This window comes from Gnatocerus cornutus, chromosome 1 (genome assembly GCF_029298725.1).
Source record: "Gnatocerus cornutus isolate USDA-ARS CGAHR chromosome 1, icGnaCorn1.1, whole genome shotgun sequence".
In the NCBI taxonomy this organism is placed as follows: Eukaryota; Metazoa; Arthropoda; class Insecta; order Coleoptera; family Tenebrionidae; genus Gnatocerus; species Gnatocerus cornutus.
In genome coordinates, this window is record NC_142233.1 from 31,002,973 (window position 1) to 31,016,719 (window position 13,747).

Below are 13,747 nucleotides of genomic sequence, written 5' to 3' on the forward strand. Positions count from 1 at the left end.
GTTTTGTTGATTGAACTAATTTGGGTTACCTAACACAAGGTTGCCAACAAAACAGTTGATATTTCAACCAATTTTACGACATCGAGTCTAAACTTTCCAAAAACAAAGTTACAACAATGAGGTACTGGAAAACACTTAGAGGAATCACACTGTATAGAAAGGGGAGCCCTACTTCTTCAACCGGCGTTTTCAGTATTGCCAACTTACTCCAAGCTGTATTTTTGCCTACAATGTCACACAGAAGCTCTTTTGATTTTCAAACTGGAAGCCAAGACAGTATGGGAGGGGTGATAGCTCGTATCCAACAACCATTCTTGATTATCCACGTGGTTCAAACCTAAGCAATTGCAAGAACAAACTGACATTTGATCAATTTCCGAGGTATCTCCGACGCCCATGTAGTTGTGTCCGGCGAGAAGTTTGCCGTTGACTGCCATTACTTCGCCATCAAGGGTCAAGACGTGGTGAGACGACGATTGGAGGTCTTGGTCGTCGCGACGGATGTCTTCAGCGTTCCTGAAAGAAAAAAATGTACTTTTTTACCACAATAGTGTAACTTACATTGTCATGAATCGTAATACGAGTAGATTGATGCTGGCAGCCACGACTGCCAACCCAAATAGAATAAAAACTAAACTTAGAGCCACGTAGCCTGGTTTGTCTTTGAGGGCATTGTCGTTTTGTAATGCGACGTAATCGCCGAAACCGATGGTGGTCAAAGTGACGAAGCAATAGTAAAAACTGTCGAAATACGTCCAACCTTCGTATCTAGAAAAAACGGCAGCCCCCGTAGTGATTATAATGGAAGATAACATTCCGGTTGCGAACATCAGGTTCATTTCAGTTGCCTCTATTTTTTTACAATGAAGGTATTTTTTAATTTGTCTTATTACAACGGAAGCAAACTTGTTAAGCCGCTCACCGATGCTCTGGAACATGACAAGTCCCAGGGGAATCCCGACCTGAAAAAACAACACTGACACAAGTTCCGGGGGTGCGATACAGTACCATGGCGTAACCCATGCAAAAAGCTTTCCCCCCGGCTGTTACCGGCGTGGAGTGCCCATATCCAATCATCGCCAATACCACAGTAGCAAAATAAAAGGCCCCAGCGAATTTCCATTGGGGCCCGGCTTTATGCGGTTTGTACTCAGTAATCACAAGTTCAATCATTTTGTAGTCATCTTCTGATATGTTATATTTACTCTTGAGAGCGCCTGTGGATACTGCACAAAAAAATTAGAATGCAAAGGTTAATAACCGAAATTCCCACTTTTGAGTAACTCGTCTCTTCTGCTTTCTTCTTTCGATTCCAGTGCGTCGAAAACGGCGGCACCGATTAGCAGATACGTAAATGTGCAAACAACGAGTGATAAAGTGCGAACATTTTGTCTTTTCATTGCGCCACGAACTAATTGCTATTTTAATAAGGGATAAATAAAATCGATTCGAATTTGGGTCGACGCTCGGGACGCTGGCCGTCGGCAGGCTGGGCTCAGATGGTTTCAACAACAAAATCCCTAGAAACGTCAAAAATCCACCACGCTTTCTAACCTATAAAGTTGTTTTGAAAACATGAAGTGTTTTTCTCTTGTTTGAAAATATGACGATTATGGCTAAAGTTGTAGAAACTCACGGTAATTAACCAAACTTTTTTATTTTAAATAAAAAAACGTCTTTTAGAGTCCGACAGCGCTACCAGCGATGAAGATGAACATAACCTCTCTTCTGACGAGGCTGAAGGGGACTCCAACGTTGGTTGGGCCGATTCCATCGCCAAAATCCTAAAAACTAACAAACCCAAAGGGAAAAAGACACTTGTTTTGTCAAAGGCGAAAAAGCTCACTGATGTTAAAAAGACTAAAACGAAATCGGCGGGTTTTGAAGTCGCTACCGCCGACGGTGAGGTCAAAGAGGAGAAGATTGAAGTTGTAGAGGAAGTTGAAGAACCCCAACGGACAAAAAAGGTACTAAATGAACTACATAAAGACAACTTTACTTTTTTTTTTAGAGGAAACAAGAAATTCCCAGTTTACGCGTGAAACCCAAAGTTTTGGAACGAGACAGAGAGAGGACCTTGGCAAAAATTGCAACCAGAGGCGTGGTACAGTTGTTTAACGCAGTTAAAATGCAACAGAAAGACATCAGTAAAAAATTGAATGAAGCTGGACCACTGGAGGTACAAAAAGAGAAAGTTTTGAAGAGCATCGACAAGAGAGCGTTTTTGGATGTGTTAATGGGAGAAAAGTCGCAGAATGTTGAAGAGACGAGTAAAGAACCGGCAAAAAAAGAATCGACGTGGAGTGTGTTAAGAGACGATTTTATGATGGGGGCTAGAATGAAAGACTGGGATAAAGAAGTGGAGGAGGACGAAGAAGAGGAGCAGGAAGTTGAAATGGAGTCTGATTGAGAGAGTTATACACATGTAAAATAAACTTTAATATTTCATAATCTCTTGTCTTATTTTAATAATTTAAATCTTGGGAGTTTTAGTTGTCAATGTTGGTACAAACACAATTTGGTTAGTTATGTATTCGTGATGTTGGTAATGTTTGTGTATGTTTTGCAATGTGTGAGTGCGACCACCAGATTTAATTTAGATTGTATAATTTGCAGTTTTTTAAGATTAAAACTGTGTCAAGTGTCTGTAAAAACTTTTTGTACTTTGTTACAATACAGAGCCGTACTGTATGCAATTTGAAATTAAAGTTGGTTGAACAAGCATGGGGGACCTTCTGGCAGACTTACTAAGTGGTAGGCTTCAGCCTGTTCCTATGAAGGGCACAGTTAATGGAGCCATTGAAATCAACGACTCCGGCAGTGAGAGAGACAGTTTTTCCGACGAAGATTCTGATAACGAACGTGAAGAATATGTTAAGAAGGAGTTTGAAACATACTTTGCAGCCAATCAGGTTAACTTGATTCTAAATGATTTTATGTAAAACGCTTTACATGTGTTTTCAGGATAATACTGATGGCCTCACCGACATCGACGACGGCCATGAAGAGTCCATTCTTGGCTCAGAGATTTTACAACTTGTTTCAGTTCCTGCCGCTTTTACCAAGTATAACTTTGACAACTACTATAAATCAGAGTTACCAATTGACTCTTTTAAATCTAAAGTAAGAGAAGAGATTCAACTTTGAATGTCTTAACTTTTATTTTTCAAGATTCTGGACATGCTCAGCACTAACTCTGTTATAATAATTGATGGACCAACAGGTTGTGGCAAAACCACGCAAGTACCTCAGTACGTCATAGATAACTGCAAAGCGAATAATTCGCCTTGTAACATTGTGGTGACTCAACCTAGAAGAATCGCGGCCATCAACATCGCACAAAGAGTTTGCGAGGAAAGAGGTTGGGCTATTGGAACCGTGTGTGGTTACCAAGTAAGACATTCCTAACAAAGTTTCTTTTTTTAAGTTTTTTTTTCTTAGGTTGGTCTGGATAAAAAAGTGGAAGAGGATGTAATCTTGACGTACATGACCACGGAAGTGCTTCTCCAAAAGCTCATTTCACAGAAAAACTTAAATAAATACACGCACATTTTGATTGACGAGGTCCATGAGAGAAACAAGTCTCTTGATTTTCTCTTACTGGTCGTGAGGAAGTATTTGTTTACCAACTCTCCGTCTGTGAAAGTAAGAAAAACTAATCTTTTAGCAATCACTCTGTATGTTTTATTAGGTGGTACTTATGTCTGCTACTATGGAAGCTGATGACTTCGCTTATTACTTCCGGAGTATCTCAAGGAACAATCCTGACAACTACTTGCCGGCTCCAATTCTCCGCGTCAACAAAAAGAGCGAATATGATACCAACATCTACTACATAGAACAGTTCGCCCCTAGCTCGACTTTGGTACTTTTTTTTTATCGTTTTCTATTTCAACATTCTTCTTTTTTAAGAAAATGGAGTTCAAGGTCGACGAACCTTACATTTGCCCCGAGCAGTACGAAATGTGTCTTAAACTTGTAAAGATTTTCGACGATTTGGACGAAAAAGAAGGAAGAGGAGGAAACCTCCCCACTGGTAGCGTCCTGGTATTCTTACCAGGTTTTCACGAAATTGAAGAAATGCACAAAATCTTATCGCAACAACAAAATGACCGGTAAATAAGTGAAATCGAGGAAATTAGAGTAATCTTTTGCGTAGAATTGCAGGCCCGGTTTGGGAAGTCATTCCGCTGCATTCCTCCTTGTCGAACGAACATATGGGGAAAGTCTTCCAGAGGCCTAAACTGGGAATCAGGAAGATAATTCTGTCGACGAACATTGCAGAGAGCTCCGTCACAGTCCCTGATGTGAAATACGGTACGATTTTTAATATCCACGGTCGAGTTGTACTTTTTTTTTTCTCCAGTTATCGACTTTTGTCTTACCAAAATCATGGTAATGAACGAACTTACCAAATTCTCCACATTGAGTCTCCAATGGGCCTCCAAAAACAATTGCATGCAGAGAGCAGGACGAGTGGGACGTGTTTCCAGTGGCAGGGTCTACCGTCTTGTCCCATGCGCCTTCTACGAGGTCAGTTTTCTTCTTTTCCAATCCCGATACTAATTTTTATTTTCCAGTTCGAAATGCAAGAAAACACTCTTCCGGAATTGCAGCGCGCCCCCTTGGAAAACGTTATTTTGTACATGAAACTTCTTGACTTGAACGACACCCCCAAGAACGTCCTTTCGTTAGCTCTCAGCCCACCCAATTTAAAAGACGTCCAGACATGTATTTGGAAGTTAAAAGAAGTGGGGGCGCTTTTTATGACTTGCAGGGGGCATGAGACACCCGCCGATGGCGATATTACTTTTATAGGGCGGGTCATGGGTTCGCTTCCTATCGATATTCGACTATCGAAGCTGATTCTCCTGGGACACATGTTCAGTTGTCTTGAAGAGACTGTCATCATGGGTGGGTGGTCTTCTTACGTTTAACTTTGTTTAATCGGTGTTTTTTAGCCGCGGGGGCCATGACAAGAAACGTTTTCGTGCAGAATTTCCACGACAGATTCAAGTGCTACAGGAAGAAGTTGCTGTGGGCTGACGGGTCCTGCAGCGACTTCATGATCTTCTTGAATTTGTACAACGTAAGTTGTTTATCTTGCGTAAAACTGTATTTTTCATATTCCCCCTGTGTAGGTCTGGTTGAATGCCAAACGAGAGCACGTTTTTCGTACCCACAACGAAGAATACGCCTGGTGTAAAACCAACTTTGTCAACCTCAAAGGTCTTCGCGAATGGGATATCTTAATTCGCGAAATCAACAACCGTTTGAAGAGATTCGGTATTGAGAAAGCCGTCGGGGTGGATCGAGTTCAGCTATCACCTACGGAGAAGCCGACGGTGTTAAAAGTCATCATCTGCGGTGCTTTCTACCCCAATTTCTTCGTTCGCTCTGCTGATTACGGCAAAGTCGACGCGAGAGAGGCTGTAAAAATTCTGAACGGTCGGGATCCTTTCAACACTGTTTATTTCACAAACATGAAATGTAACCAACCAGGTCAGATCTACGTTAGACAGATGAAGCAGTTGATGCAATCGGAAAACAATCCCAATGTTCAGTTTGGGTTTGATCCGCAGTGTACTAAGATTTTTGTGGAGTATAAGAATATCGCACAACCGGAAAAAGTGACTGTTGATGGGAGACAGTATATTACAACGATTCAGGGGAATATATCCATGGATGTCTATGAAGCAATCAGAAAAAGACAATTGAATATTCCGTTCCGACTTAACATTTTACCGTAAGGCACTCTAGTTGGTTGAGGGGTGAAGTTAAAGGCGTGTTTTAGGGACTCGAAGGCGTGGGCGTTTGCTAATTCGACGGAGGAAAAACATGCAGTGGTGAAGGAAGAGGTGAATTGTTTCTCGGAGATTGCGTATTCGCCGCTGCCTTCACTCGACTTGGAATATGTCACCGTTGTGGTTACTCATGTAAGACATTAGCTCACTTTCCGTTCTTGTTTGACAAATTTCTGGTAGGTGGTGGACGCTGGTCATTTTTACTGCCAGAACTGGAACGAGGAAACTCGTAATCTTCTCAACAACATTTTCACGGCTTTAAACAGATCCGAAGTCTTCCTGGAACCAGTGGGACCAGACGACAAAATCGAATTAAACAATAAAATTTACGCCGCAAGGTTCCACGAAGACGGGAAGTTTTATCGGTGCAAAGTTCTGCACATAACACCAGGACGACCGCCAATCGCTCAAGTACCTTAACAACTTGTTTCGATTTTTTCTTATACCGTTTTTTTAGATTCAATTCACGGACTATGGGAACATCCAGAAAGTTCCCACTACATTTCTTTATAATCTCCCCAGCACTGACGAATGCAAGGTTGCCCCCATCGGCATGTGTTGCGTCCTTGCGGGGGTCCAGCCCCACCTCGTAGTCAATCCTCGTGGAATCTGGAGCGACAAAGTTAATAATATCTTCCGGAAAAAAACTCAAGACATTTTACTCAACGCGAAAGTCTACTCAGTCGTCGACAATATCGTTCATCTTGAGCTGTACCCAAAAAACCCAAGCGCACGCTGTGTTTCATTCAACCAGTTTCTGATCAATGAAGGATACGGTCAAAAATGCGAGGAGAGTCAGCGATCCAAAATGGATAACGAGCTCCGGCAAAAAATCCTCAGCTCTGAAAACCCAAATAACTCTAGTAATTTGTACAAACCAATCACCACAGCGCGGAATTACACAGATTTCGAGGAACCTTCCACTAGTGAAGCTACAGAGGTAGTTTTTCTCAAAGGACCTTTCAGTCCTTTGGAGATGAGGGTATGTGGGTTGGTTCAAGCGAGCGCTTCGGCGAAGGTTCGAGTGGATGGTGATTCAGTCAATGCTGTTTTGCTTGATGACAGTCCTGAAGATCCGCACAGCAGACTTTTGGTGGGTGGAACAGTGTCGCAGTCTTCAAGCGGGACGTTTGTTAATGTGTCTCAAACTACTCTGATGCCGAGCATTCCGGGACTTCCCATGCTCATGACACTGCTGTTCTGTCACACGATGGAGCCGAAGCTCACTCAAGACGGAAGTCGAGTTGCATCGATTCTTTGTGGATTAGGCGCTAGAGAAAACACCGACAAAGCGCACTTCCCGATGAATGATATAACACTCATCCTTGACACAGACCTCCAAAGCGAGACTATAATCAAAATCAATCAATTGAGGTACTACATGAACCAGGCGATTAACACTATGGACTCTGATGGTTACATGGGGCCGTCAGAACTGTTCACCACGCAAAAGGAGCTTAAAGAACATCTCTTCAGGTACAAATTGTGTGGTGATTACATTTTTTTTAGTTACATGTTTTTAGCTTGTTGCACATGAGACAGAAAACTGTGGATCGTGTCTTTTTAAAATACGCCGATGTTTGGAGCAAAGCATCGGACGACAATGAAATTATAAGAATCGACCAGGCGCCTCAAGAAAACGAAATTTGGCCTATGCTCTGGTTTGTTAATTTAAGTCCTGTGAAACGTGCCAGGATGGCCACCAACAGCAACTTGGAGGAGATGGAGAAGATTGCAAAAAGGTTGGCAGAAGAACGGGAGATTGTTTGCGAGCTGTGCCGAAGCGTGCCTCTCCGCAATGTCAGCGACGTAAGAGTCCACCTCCATAGAGAAGAGCACCGGAAGAACCTCGCTGCATTCAAAGGAGATCGAGTTTAAGTTCTAATTTTGTTTTATGAATCTCGTTTTGTTTCCTTTATATGTTTATTGTTAATTTCTTACTGAAAGAAATTCGATTATGTTTCTTAAATAAATGACTGATTACTACCGCATCATTACTTATTAAGCTGAGCGACTGTAGTGAAAACCTACTTAAGTCAAGGTCACGGTTAGAAAGCCAACGAGATGTTCCGTCGTTAAGATCGCATTGACACAGACAAGTCCCGTTATTCTACTTTGCGTGTCATATCTCCGCTAAAATGTCCGAAAACGAACAAGAAAAAAAGGTAAGCTTCCCCTCTTTTATTCGAATGTCTTACGAAGATTTCAGGAAGAAGAGCAACGACCTTCATTCGTCCAGTCATTGGTGTCTCAGTACGAGAAATATTACGGACTTTCGGTTCTTATCGGCGTAGTTTCTGTAGTTACAATTCTAATTATCGCCGCTGATGAATGTAGGACTTGTTTTAACAATCTGGAAGAAGTCAAAGAAGTACGGACTGAAGGGTTGAAGACGTACTGGGTTTATGGCCGAAACGTTGAGAGTGGGTATTTGAGGCACGTGTTCAAAGTTTTGGACAGATTGGGGTATAGAAACGACCCCAATGCGACAGACTGGGATTTGTTGTGGGCTCACGATTACCCCTTCAGGAAGTTATACTCTGAATTGAACAATCTGAAGCGGCATCAAAGAGTTAATCACTTCCCAGGGTGCGGCTACGTCACCAATAAAGTTGATTTGGCTGTGAGTAAGCTCAAGTATATTCCGCCAGCGTTTCGCCTCCCTCAAGACAAAGAGGAGTTTTTAACTTACGCGGCGAAGCACCCTGCCGCCAGTTTTGTACAGAAAAACAACGACCACAGAAACATTAAAGTGAAAAATATAACTGAAATTGATTTAGAGTCGGAAGGGATGTTCGTGCAAGAGTTTGTTGATAAGCCGCTACTGGTCAGTGGCCACAAGTTCGACATTGGTATTTACACAATAATTACTTCCGTGGACCCGTTAAGAGTTTACATTTACAACGGCGACGTTCTCTTGAGGTTTTGCCCTGTGAAGTACTACCCGTTTGACCCCCAAAATTTAGACAAATATGTGGTCGGGGATGATTACCTCCCCATTTGGGAGGTCCCAGCTCTCGACTATTATTACAACGAGTTGGGCTTTGGAATGCGCGAAAGTTTAGACGCTTTTCTCGCGGCTAAAAGACAAGACCCTCGGAAAGTCTGGAACCAAATCGAAGACGCCATCCGAATTCTCCTTCTAGCGAAAGAACCAAAGATCACCGAAGTCGTCAATAAGTAACGGCGCTCACTGGTCTTTATTTATAATCCCTCAAAGTTTGCAGGTTTCGTTCTAAACGCAACTTTTTTGAGATGATGCGCTTTGATTTTGTGCTTGATGAAGACTTGAACGTCTACCTCTTGGAGGCTAATATGAGTCCGAATTTGTCGTCCGCGCATTTTCCCCCAAACCAACTGTTGTATGAACAGGTTTTGTACAACATGATGGGGCTCCTGGGGCTTGGAGAACGTGTCCGAAAAGACTCTTTAGCTATCAGGTAAGATTCGCATCTCAACAGAGGAGAGTTGAACTTCTGTTAGATCGCAGGCAGAAGAAGACATGATGGTCTCAGATAAGCATCTGGCGACATATCCGAAGGAGTGCAGCAGCGTGCTTTGCAAAAGTAGCTGCGTTTCTCCAATTTGTCAACTTTGTTGGCCTTGCTTGTCTGGAGAGACACGCGAAGACTTGAAGGAGGCGTACAAAGAGCATGTAAATCGAGGGGATTGCAAGAGGGTGTTCCCACCATCTGAAGTAAGACGTGTATTAAAAAGAAGTAATCTAAAAGTGGTTTTGTAGTTGGATCCTTCAAAAGAAGTTAACTTTGAGGAGTTTTCTGCAGAGAACCAGTTGGTCTACAGGTGGTTCCTCGGGAAGTGTCAGTTGGATTCCACGTGGTGTTAACGACTTGGTTAGTCAGTAGAAATGAGAAAACAGGTGGTGTTTTTGTAATTATTTATTTATAAAATAGAAATAAAAGTAGTCTAATATGTGTAATGTTCTAACTCAGATGATTATACCTAGTTTTCTCAGCCATTTTTCTATTTTCTATGCATTTTTCTTTCAACAAAAGCCCGTATTTTATCTAAAACATCAAAAACCATGTTGAATTTGACTTTTTACCCTAATTTTTAACCCCTAGCTTCTAACTCAGATTTTTCTTAAAACAAGTCACTTACCCATTTTTTTTGGGAAAATGAGTCGATTTTTAAGTTTTAGCCTTTGAAGTTTATTGAGTTTGAAAAACAACTCATTGAGGTCATTATTCATTTAAAGTACAAAGCACTGTATTATTTTTTCGTCTAATCTGCGGATATTTCAATATTATTTTAACTTTCTTCGTCAAGCGACAAATGCCTGTAATTTTTTTGCGATTTTTAAAATATCAAATTTGGAAAGTCGTCAGTTGTTGGCGTTTTTGAACCACTAATTACGCCAAAAGTGTTCTAAAATAAACAATTACTACTCATTGCAAAAAAGTTTCAACCCAGCCATAGTAAAAACACAGTCAAAAATAATTAAATACTGCATCTAAACAACGCTTTCAATGGTATTTAAATCGACCGTACGGTTTGTTGATCCACCTTAGTGGAAGGTTGCATACTTTACAGGCGGCAGTGCCCGCACTCCATGTAATAAGTTAATGAGTTAACGAAAACAATTGGATTAGATAATTAATAATAATGGATAATATTTGATCTGTGATAACGTGGACCGACAATGATATGTGGTATCACAATCATAATAAACCCCCGTGGTTATGCAACCAGTTATACACCCTAGGGATTTTAGTTTTTTCTGGTGACTTTCGCGACAGGTTGCTGATGTCTCTTCTCAAGTAAAGTGTCCCGGTTGCGAAGAACAAAAGTGTCTTGTGTGGCAAAAGATGGCAAAAACATACGATTATCTCTTTAAATTGTTACTAATAGGTGACTCGGGCGTTGGAAAAACTTGTGTTTTGTTTCGTTTTTCAGAGGACGCTTTCAACACAACGTTCATTTCGACGATCGGTGAGTGCGAATATTTTGATCTGGACCCAACCTGTAAACCTTCAGGCGTAATTTTAACAATCACGTTTTTTGAATTTGTAACCTCGTCCAAATCTGTCTATTGTGAGAATTTTTTTTTGACGAAAACGACAACGAACCACACCTAACAGCCAAAATAGCTTTGATCGAGTCGCGCCGTTTTTGTTAGACAATAATTCAATTGTGGTGAGAAATAGCAATTTGCGCCTCACATCGTGACTAATCTCTAATTTAAATCGAGATGACAGCCGCTGTGACAATAGCAATGACAGGTGTCACAAGCAGCCAAAGACCACTGGATCGTTGCCCTTTGACATCTGTCAAATTTTTTCTTAATTTATTGCTGTCATTTCCGGTTGAAGAGCCGTGTAATTGACATAAATTAGAGCAATTAAAACGTTGTAAACACCATTTCTGCTCACAGGCATCGATTTTAAAATCCGGACGATAGACCTCGATGGAAAAAAAATCAAATTACAAATATGGTAAGTTGGCCCTATTCTCTGAGAAAAACCTTCAAGTTTTTTTTTAATAGGGACACGGCGGGACAGGAAAGGTTCAGGACAATCACGACGGCGTACTACAGGGGGGCCATGGGGATTATGCTCGTCTACGACATTACCAACGAGAAGAGTTTTGAAAACATCAAGAATTGGATACGGAACATCGAAGAAAACGCCTCAGCAGACGTAGAAAAAATGTTGTTGGGCAACAAATGTGAATTAGAAGAAAAAAGACAGGTCTCGAAAGAAAGAGGCGAACAACTCGCGATCGAATACGGGATTAAATTCATCGAAACGAGCGCCAAAGCGAGCATACGCGTCGAGGAGGCCTTCTTCACGTTAGCTAGAGACATAAAAGCGAAAATGGAAAAGAAACTGGTAAGCTAAATCATTTATAAACTCTCAACGAGACGTTAATCTTAATCCTTTTTTTTCTTGCACCCTTTTATTGGCAGAAGGTAAATAGACTTTTACGACTAAGCATGTGCTTGAAATCAAAAACCTGCTAATGCGGCTATTTTTTTAAAACAGTCATCACATTTTAATACACAGTGATTGCTTAATAAGCGTATCGCATGCAATTGAACTGTACTTTTAATCAAAACTAGCCGGAAAACTGATAACACAGTTCACAGGCGTGGGCTCATAATTTCAGCCATAAAAAATATTTACATTTTCATCATTCAGCATGAGGCTCTTGTTTTTGATGACCACACTTACAACTAAACTGATTTATTTTTTGTGTGAACGTTAAACCGTTAATTAGTTTAAACAATGGCGTAACCCACTGGCATGCATGAAAAAAAATTGCTTTTTATGGGAGTCCGAGCTCGAGTTTCGCGAAAGAAAGTTGTGGGTTTTGAATAGAATCAGAAAAAATGAGATATGTAATGTGTAGGTCGACAGGATGTAGAACGTGTTTTTTTAATATTGGCGGTGTTTGAATTGGAAAATATCCTCGGGGAAAGTCGAGATTTAGTGATTTTTGTGGTAAACTACTGTTTAAGTAGAGACGTAATTACAGAGGAGATCTAATTGGAAATTAACATTTATCTTTAGAAACGCAGGCCTAGAAAGAAGTGTATAATTAAACTTGTTGCATTGTTGCATTGTAATTGCACTAAAGGTTCAGTGTGAAAAAAGCGAACTTGAGTAAGCTACAGCGACATCATTTTTTCGTTCGACTAGTTTCCGGAATTCATATATTAACTAAAAAGGATGCAAGAGGGTTTTTGTCAAGGTCAACCGGTTCCAGTAATCATTTTTGAGAGTTGTTGAAAATTGCACTTCAAACTCAAATATTTTATTGGAAGAAATCGCGTAATTTCCCCAGATAAGCGACAATTCGCGATATCAAAAATAAATATGCAATGTTTACTTGATATTTATACAGTGGCTTTGCAGAAGGCCCCCAAAATAATGTTTATCCTGCCACAATTCAATAAATGTAAAGCTAACAGATCTTGGCCCTCACTTTGCTAACAGCGCTTCGCTAATATTTGCATTCTTAACTAGGAGGCGAGCAATCCCCCCAAAGGTGGCCACCAGTTGAAAGCCTCAGAACCACAACGAAAACCGACGAATTGGTTGTCCCGATGCAGCCTGCTCTGACCAATCGGCGGAGTTTAAACGCCCTTGTACTAATCGTTCACATCACAGCCTTATTGGGGGAGTCGGTTCTTTTCGTTTCCTGAAGAAAAGGCGACGTTTTTACGCAAAGGGGGGAGGCTTCGTCGACACCGGAGGTCGTCAGGTTGTGGTGTGGTGTGTAAGATGGTCGGTGGACATGTCGTTCTGTGGTTTGTGACGTATTTTTTCATTTTAAAATAAGCAGAATCAGGCGAAAGGGACCAACTTTTCGTTGACGAGAGCACAGATTTTTTGGTTCATAAGGTTCCGGTTTCCCTCACAGAGGACAGGACGGTATGTCGGCGACTTTGATAATTCTTATGTGATTAAGGGTAATTATTTTTTTACCGTTGTATTTTTTTTAGATAATTTATAGGTATATTTATACGTGTGCACATTAAATTAAAGACGATTGTATTCTTGATGGCAGTTGCAACTTCCCATTACTAAAGTCAATTACTGTTTTCAATTGTCATTAAGAATATTGTTAATAATTCGTTGTGATGCGATTTTTTTTGTACCGGGCAGACAAGAGGTGTTAGCGAACAATGAAAGAAAAAGCTTTCTCTCAAATTTTCTTTGTGTACATAGGTTGTTTTTGATATTTTCAAGTATTATTTTAGAGAAAAACTCGTCATAGGGCGCTATAAATGTACATCCAAAAAAAAACACCTTCATTAGTTGCGAGATGAAAATTACAAGACTAGATTTTGTACGTTTGTATATTTACATTTCACAAAATTGTTTAAAATTATGGCCCTCTAGTTTTAGCGATTACACTAAGTAAATATAAATGATGGAAAACCTTTCGGATGTTTCATTTCACGTTAATCGGTTTAT

The 13,747-nt window shown here is 40.7% G+C and overlaps 5 protein-coding genes across 5 annotated transcripts; 4 read left to right on the top strand and 1 right to left on the bottom strand.

Moving 5' to 3' along the window:
• Positions 1-137: 137 nt before the first annotated feature.
• Positions 138-1,400, bottom strand: Task7 (TWIK-related acid-sensitive K[+] channel 7). Its single transcript, XM_088049757.1, has 4 exons — positions 1,274-1,400; positions 1,009-1,226; positions 562-962; positions 138-516 (listed from the first exon to the last, which is right to left on the bottom strand). Exons 1-4 carry the CDS (start codon positions 1,398-1,400, stop codon positions 234-236), a joined length of 1,029 nt encoding a protein of 342 aa, XP_087905883.1. The 3' UTR covers positions 138-233.
• Positions 1,394-2,451, top strand: LOC148181575 (RRP15-like protein). Its single transcript, XM_088049759.1, has 3 exons — positions 1,394-1,637; positions 1,684-1,967; positions 2,012-2,451. Exons 1-3 carry the CDS (start codon positions 1,604-1,606, stop codon positions 2,408-2,410), a joined length of 717 nt encoding a protein of 238 aa, XP_087905885.1. The 5' UTR covers positions 1,394-1,603; the 3' UTR covers positions 2,411-2,451.
• A 68-nt stretch (positions 2,452-2,519) lies between these two features.
• On the top strand, positions 2,520-7,795 carry spn-E (tudor domain containing 9 protein spindle E). The gene is made up of 15 exons (XM_088036434.1): positions 2,520-2,912; positions 2,965-3,123; positions 3,172-3,393; positions 3,442-3,645; positions 3,692-3,865; positions 3,913-4,115; positions 4,160-4,317; positions 4,367-4,533; positions 4,581-4,914; positions 4,962-5,089; positions 5,142-5,746; positions 5,795-5,936; positions 5,985-6,215; positions 6,262-7,280; positions 7,328-7,795. The coding sequence occupies exons 1-15, from the start codon at positions 2,724-2,726 to the stop codon at positions 7,680-7,682; spliced, it is 4,290 nt and encodes a 1,429-aa protein (XP_087892560.1). The 5' UTR covers positions 2,520-2,723; the 3' UTR covers positions 7,683-7,795.
• A 22-nt stretch (positions 7,796-7,817) lies between these two features.
• Positions 7,818-9,739, top strand: TTLL15 (tubulin tyrosine ligase-like 15). The gene is made up of 5 exons (XM_088036448.1): positions 7,818-7,969; positions 8,014-8,984; positions 9,032-9,244; positions 9,288-9,501; positions 9,547-9,739. The coding sequence occupies exons 1-5, from the start codon at positions 7,943-7,945 to the stop codon at positions 9,649-9,651; spliced, it is 1,530 nt and encodes a 509-aa protein (XP_087892574.1). The 5' UTR covers positions 7,818-7,942; the 3' UTR covers positions 9,652-9,739.
• A 795-nt stretch (positions 9,740-10,534) lies between these two features.
• Rab8 (RAS oncogene family member Rab8) lies at positions 10,535-13,713 on the top strand. The gene is made up of 4 exons (XM_088049610.1): positions 10,535-10,757; positions 11,200-11,260; positions 11,311-11,656; positions 12,794-13,713. The coding sequence occupies exons 1-4, from the start codon at positions 10,634-10,636 to the stop codon at positions 12,887-12,889; spliced, it is 627 nt and encodes a 208-aa protein (XP_087905736.1). The 5' UTR covers positions 10,535-10,633; the 3' UTR covers positions 12,890-13,713.
• The last annotated feature ends 34 nt before the right edge of the window (positions 13,714-13,747 follow it).

Bases quoted from the DNA above. Each gene is read 5' to 3' on its own strand.
- Task7 (XM_088049757.1), bottom strand. From the start codon at position 1,400: ATGAAAAGACAAAATGTTCGCACTTTATCACTCGTTGTTTGCACATTT. The intron at 1,227-1,273 runs GTGGGAATTTCG...TTTTTTGTGCAG, and splicing joins AAGAGACGAGTTACTCAAAA to TATCCACAGGCGCTCTCAAG. The intron at 963-1,008 runs GTACTGTATCGC...TTGTTTTTTCAG, and splicing joins TTTGCATGGGTTACGCCATG to GTCGGGATTCCCCTGGGACT.
- LOC148181575 (XM_088049759.1), top strand. From the start codon at position 1,604: ATGACGATTATGGCTAAAGTTGTAGAAACTCACG. The intron at 1,638-1,683 runs GTAATTAACCAA...AACGTCTTTTAG, and splicing joins TAAAGTTGTAGAAACTCACG to AGTCCGACAGCGCTACCAGC. The intron at 1,968-2,011 runs GTACTAAATGAA...TTTTTTTTTTAG, and splicing joins AACCCCAACGGACAAAAAAG to AGGAAACAAGAAATTCCCAG.
- spn-E (XM_088036434.1), top strand. From the start codon at position 2,724: ATGGGGGACCTTCTGGCAGACTTACTAAGTGGTAGGCTTCAGCCTGTT. The intron at 5,090-5,141 runs GTAAGTTGTTTA...CCCCCTGTGTAG, and splicing joins TCTTCTTGAATTTGTACAAC to GTCTGGTTGAATGCCAAACG. The intron at 6,216-6,261 runs GTACCTTAACAA...CCGTTTTTTTAG, and splicing joins GACGACCGCCAATCGCTCAA to ATTCAATTCACGGACTATGG.
- TTLL15 (XM_088036448.1), top strand. From the start codon at position 7,943: ATGTCCGAAAACGAACAAGAAAAAAAG. The intron at 7,970-8,013 runs GTAAGCTTCCCC...CGAAGATTTCAG, and splicing joins AAAACGAACAAGAAAAAAAG to GAAGAAGAGCAACGACCTTC. The intron at 9,245-9,287 runs GTAAGATTCGCA...AACTTCTGTTAG, and splicing joins AAAGACTCTTTAGCTATCAG to ATCGCAGGCAGAAGAAGACA.
- Rab8 (XM_088049610.1), top strand. From the start codon at position 10,634: ATGGCAAAAACATACGATTATCTCTTTAAATTGTTACTAATAGGTGAC. The intron at 11,261-11,310 runs GTAAGTTGGCCC...TTTTTTTAATAG, and splicing joins AAAATCAAATTACAAATATG to GGACACGGCGGGACAGGAAA. The intron at 11,657-12,793 runs GTAAGCTAAATC...ATTCTTAACTAG, and splicing joins CGAAAATGGAAAAGAAACTG to GAGGCGAGCAATCCCCCCAA.